Source organism: Bison bison, unplaced genomic scaffold (genome assembly GCF_000754665.1).
Source record: "Bison bison bison isolate TAMUID 2011002044 unplaced genomic scaffold, Bison_UMD1.0 scf7180017864143, whole genome shotgun sequence".
Lineage (NCBI taxonomy): Eukaryota > Metazoa > Chordata > Mammalia > Artiodactyla > Bovidae > Bison > Bison bison.
The window spans coordinates 3718045-3723771 of NW_011494715.1; the positions used below are offsets into that span (position 1 = coordinate 3718045).

General features: G+C 51.5%; 1 protein-coding gene across 1 annotated transcript in view; it reads right to left on the reverse strand.

The window, feature by feature from the left end:
* Window positions 1-4369, reverse strand: part of GATA4 (GATA binding protein 4) — a 52353-nt gene extending 47984 nt beyond the window's left edge. Inside the window, exons 1-2 of the mRNA XM_010840311.1 lie at window positions 4220-4369; window positions 4-642 (exon numbers count right to left, since the gene is read on the reverse strand). Coding sequence (XP_010838613.1) covers window positions 4-175 — 172 coding nt within the window. The 5' untranslated portion in view covers window positions 176-642; window positions 4220-4369. The remainder of the gene's footprint in view (window positions 1-3; window positions 643-4219) is intronic.
* Between the last annotated feature and the right edge of the window lie 1358 nt (window positions 4370-5727).

Below are 5727 nucleotides of genomic sequence, written 5' to 3' on the forward strand. Positions count from 1 at the left end.
CGCCTCCGCCCTGGAGGTAGGACAGGCCGAGCACCGAGGAGGGCACCCGCGGCGTGGGCACGTAGACAGGCGAGGACGCGGCGCCCGCGCCGTGCATGAAGGCACCCGGGCCGCCCGCCTCGTAGGGCCCGGGAGGGGGGCCGTGGTTGGCGGCCATGGCCAGGCTCTGGTACATCGCCCCGCGCGTGCTCGCAGCGTCCGAGTCCTCAGGCCAAGGAGTAATGCGGATAGAGAAAATAGTAACACAAAAATTAAAAACAAAAAACGAATAACGTACAGGGGAGGGGCTGTCAAAAAAACCCGAAGATCAAAAATCAAAGGTTAAAAAAACACAAATCCTTCAAAAATATATACATATTAAATCCAGCGTTGAGCAAAAAGACTGAGGTTCTGGTTTACTCAGGAAAATCCCAAATTGAATTTGTGGTTGTTCCCCTTGGTGGTGGAGTTGAGGGGTGGGGGCGAGTCCACTAAAGGTCCTAGAGGATCCGAAGGCGCGGGATGGCGCCGGGGCGCGGAGTCCTGCAGGGTGACGCGGGCCAGCCGGTCGTCAGAACACCCCGGCCTGGTGCACAGGGTGCGGTAGGCTGGCTCCAAGGCTGAGGCCCGGGCCGGCTCCTTTCCTCCGAGATGTAGCCGCGTCTAAAGAAGGAACGACAGAGGGAAACAAGGTCATCCAGTGCTTTCAGGGCCTATTTCCCCTAAGCTTGGTTGCTTCTCTCGCCCTACAAACAAAATCGCCACTCTCAGGGGCCCAGCTCCTCGGAAAGCTGATCTGCAGAGGCCCGTGGGGTGTGACTGCTGCAAGGAAGCCTCGGGGAGGGGCGCCTTAGAGGCGTAGGGCTCTGCGGTTATTGGACGTGTAAATTACTGGTTGTGATCTCGATCAGCGTTTTTCTTTTTTGTGTTGCTTGTCAGGAAGGACTTTTATTTTACCTTATTTCTAGCATATTCTTGTCACAGTATTTTAAAAGACCAAGGGTTTCGGGTTTCCACGAAGAGCCTAGAAATCTAAGAAATCTCTCCCCAACTCCTTTCTCCCCCACCTATCCCCAACTGATCCTGACTGTGAAAGAACTTTAGATTGCCCGTGGAAGACAAGGACAAACTTTATTAAAAAAAAAAAAACCAGCAACCTAAGAAAATTTTGTTTGCAATCTTTTTTGTTTGTTTGGGTTTTTTTTTTTTTTTTGCTTTTAAACTAGAGGCAGATTCTAAATATTTATAAATGAACACAGCGTCTGGTAAATCTCAGTGAAAAGGCTTGTGAACTCTTATCTATACAACTATACAATGTGGACATCAAATTAGACAAGATACACGTTTCTTACAAATAGTTTTATTTTGGAGATTTTGCAGACTGGATATTAAGATGAGAAAAGTGAGAGAAATGTACAGTCGCTTTACAGAACTATAGAACTCACTGGATCTCCAATTCATTGAGTGGGTTTTGCACATGGAATCACAGGTCCAGCCACATATGGAATCAGAACACCAATTAGACTGCTTGGGGGACAGAAACAGTTTGTAGGACTTGTTTCCTTGCATCCTGTGTTTGATTTCACCAGGCAATTTTTCTGATAAAAACCAAGCATGCTATGTTCTGAAGCACCTGCTTGGTTCCAGGTCATTTTCTTTACAAGTCCACTAAGCAGAAGTTTCTCTCCTCATTTTACAAAAGGCAGAACTGAAGCATCCAAAAGTTTTAAAACTCCTCTAAGATCAAAGTACAATTAAAAGAGGTGGGGGACAAAATCTGAAGGACTCCAGAGTTTAAGTTTGTCCAGTCCGTGCCCACTTTTCTCCTTAAGAAAATGCAGGTACTCTTAACAATTTTTTTAATTGCAATAGCAAACTTATAGAGTTATTAACTGAATTATGTACTAAATCCAGGCTCTGCCACTTACTAAATGAATGACTGTAGACATATTACTTAACCCCCATGCTTCAGTTTCTTCATTTGCAAAAATTCATATATTAAAGGTAATTATCTTGTAGGGTCACTGTGAGGATTATAAATTCTATATACTTGGCTATTATTACTATTAAAAATTTCTAATGTATCAAAAGAAAGTGCTTCTGATGTATTATGTACTATAATAAATGGTCATCTTTATTCCAGTAAAAGTTCTGGAAATTGAATTTCTAATATAATATATAATGCTTTTCATCATTAATAACATCACTAATAATAATAGGATAGCACTATATTATATAGTCATATGTTAACTCTTAAGTGGTTTATTATTTGCTTTCAAAACTCTGATAAATTATTGGTTTGGTGAACATTTCCTTCCAATAAGAAGTTTAGTTAGAGGATGGATATTAAAAAATTTGACCTGAAATCAATTTTCCCCTTCAAAAATGAACACAAAAAATTAATACCTAATGGAATACCTAGGCTTCAATAAGTAAATTACACAGGTTTACCTTAATAAAATATTCAGTATTTAATTTTAAAATCCAATAGCTGACCTATTTCATTGAATTTTCTGGAATACCCCCCTAGTTCTAAAACAAACGTTATATATTTCTTTTCTCACACAGCTGCAGGAAAGGAAGATTTATAATTTTGTAATCCAATTTCCAATATACATACAGATGCTAACTTAACAATCTTTAAAATGTAAACGCTGAAAATGCCATAAGTCTAACATTTGTCTTTACTGCATTCTCTGCCTTTTTAAAATGGCTGATACATTACCTAAGAGTTGGATTACTGAACAATAGAAGGTGGAGAAAATACCACCATAGACCTTTCTGTTAAGACAAGAAATTAACTGCTCCCTTTAAAAGACTGTTGCTTGTTTCTGTAATTGAGACTCCGACGCAGGCCACCCAGAGAAGATACAGACAGAACTCCTGAGAATGGCAGAAAAGGTCTGGCCTCTGGAGATTCGGACTTGCGCCCAGTTTTCCCTCTCCTCCTGATCACTCATCCCAGTTCACCCCGATTCACAGGCCGGACAGGAATGCTTTTTTTCCTTTCTGAGTTAGCGCATAGCCCTTTTCTGATAAATTCTGCCAGCGGGGAGGATGGAGAGCGCCCTAACGTTCTCGTCCATTTACAGTCACTCCTGCTCCTTCGGTTCTGCTGGCGCCTTCCCCCGCGGCCTGCTGCCTAGAAAACTGTCACTCCCGAACGCACACACTCTCTGGCAATAATGAACCTGATCGCTGAGGGGGACGTGAAGATCCAGAAGTGGGGGGGTAGGGTGGGTGGGAACCACCCCGTCACCCTAATAAAAACTCTCTCTCTTTTAAAGCCTCTAACCTGCTCTAGGCTGCAGTTCCTTTTCTGAGAAACACAGGAAATACTTCCCCGAGGCGCTTCCCCAACCTTCCCGGCAGCGCTGGCCCGGACTCCCACGAGCCCTGGGTCCCTCCCCACCCTCTGAGACCAACCCCAAGGCCCCTCGTTCTCTCAGCCTAGTGGCAGCTCACCACTTGGGCATCCTCTGATCCCCTAGATCACCCCCCAGCCCAAGGTCAAGCGACAGAATTTCGTGGACGCGGTAGCTAGCCCTGGCCAGTTGAGGGACATCACCGCTCTACGCCGGGTTCCCGCCCTTCCCTACCACCCGCCCCCCCAACCCCAGCTAATCTCATCCAGAAGCACTGTGGGTGGGTGGGGTTGCTAGCTGCGTGAAGGGCGTTTAGTTCCCTGGACCCCGGATGGGAAGACTGGGAGGCATAAAAAGAGCGGGCGCTCAGCAGCCATTCCCGACTTCTGAGCGCCTCCCCGGGGCCCTGAGGCCCAGCTGCGCCGCCTCCCACCGCCACTCTGTCGCCCATGGGCGACAGTCCTCCGTCTGAGTCTCTACGTGTTCGAGCCGCTGGGCGGCCGGTCCCGGGTCAGTTGGTCAGGATGATTTCTCACGGCCATCATCGCCACCAAGGCCCAGTCCTGCGAGGTGCAGACAAGGGCTGGGAAATCCGCACGAGGGGCGGGGATTAAAAACGTCCAAGTTCATACAGAAAAAATCCAGAAGCTCGTAGAAGATTCCTCTCCACTTTCCCCCTAAATCTCACTTAGCTTTAAAGAAACTGCGAAGCCAAAGGAGAGCCGACTCTGGGCAAGGTTAGGGACCCGGGATGACCGACGTCTCCTTTCCACTCGCTAGTTACCTCTCTCTACTCCCAGGCAAGCCCGCACGGTGGAGATCGGGGTTCCGCGACTAGGGAGAAAGAGCCGGGAGAGGGATGGGAAAAGCCGTACCTGCCGGGGTTCGAGCTTCCTGGAGGCCAGCGCGCGCTCCCCCGGGCGCCGCGGCAGCTTAGGCGGCGGCAGAGCTCCCGCAGCCTCCCTGCCGGCCGCCGCGGAGTCCCCCGGCTCGCGGCGCGGAGCCCCTGGCCCCTGCGCCCGGCTCGCCGGCGTTGACTGGCCCGCGGGAGTCACGTGCAAGGGAAGGGGGCGGGGGGTGCGCCGAGGCGGCTGCACCTCCACCGGGCGCCGGGCTGCGGGGCTGTTCAAAAAAACTCCCCCAGCAGGCAAAGTCCAGGCTCTGGGATCTCCTCGGAAAACGCCAAAGTGCTTCTGCCTGGGCGCGGGGCTTCACCCCACCTCACGCCCTGCCTGAGGTCGATTCGATTTTGCGGTTTTGCCCTGGGTCAGCTTTATTAATGAGACCTCCCCTGCCTTCCACCTCGTCCCTCCTCCCCACGCCTCCTGGTGGTCGGGTTCCAGCCGAGGCTAGGGACGCGGTGGGCGAGGGGCGGGGCTGATCAGGGGAAGGTGACCTCTTGGGAGCGACCCTGGCTCGGGTGTGGGGCACTGGGTCACCGGGGAGTGCCCCGGCTGGCTGCAAGGCTCCGGGTGATAGTGGGCAGTGGGGATCCTCGTAGTCCAAGATCCCGGGTAAGTGGAAGAGACACCAAACTTGGATGAGCCTCCTCAAGCGGAGCGCGGAGACCTAACTCGCCCTCCCTTTCACCTTCGCAGTAGCCCAGGGAGTCCGTGAGGCTCCTGCCTACAGTTTTGTGTTTGTGCAAAAAGTCCACGCTTTCATGGCGAAGCTCCCAGCCCCTGCGGCCTCCTGCCTTCAGATTTTTCCGATTTCTCTGCAGCCTGCGGCGCCGCCGCACTAATCTAAGAGACTTAGCAGGGGCTCGGGGAGCTCAGCAATCCAGCGGGGCTTCTCCGACGAGATGACTCTTCCAGGGGCTCAGCACCCCGCCCCGAGCCGGGCGAGAAGGGTGGCAGGCCTGAGTTTGGAGTCGGCGTCAGTGCCTAGAGGCCCCAGCGCAGCGGGGCTGCGAGCCGGAGAGTCCCTCAGACAGGTCTAAAGGTTAATAGAGCAATCACAGGGCCCTATTACCGCGTAAAAATAACCCATCGATTACCGCAGCCTTCAGCTCCAGATAACAGCCGGCCGGTGGCTCTCAAGAGCTTTCGGTTAAACACCCCCCACCCGCCAAAGGTCGTGTTTCTATCCCAAGCGCAGGTTTCTCAAGCCAGATTGGAGGGGTCGGGAGGGGGCCAGGATACCTCCCTGCAAGAAACCTGTGCGCCTCCGAAGTAAGGGTACATACAAGTCGAGACCCGCTTCCGCAGTCGGTAATCGGTCTTGGATTCCCGGCCTGCGCAAGGGCGATCCGGGCGCCGAGAACCAGGCTAGGATTAGGGGCTGGCTGGAAGGAAACCCCCAAAGGGATCGTGGCCAACTCGTGGGGATTCTCAGGAAAATCCCGGAGGAAGGACTGAGCGCGGCTGCGCGGGGAAGTCTC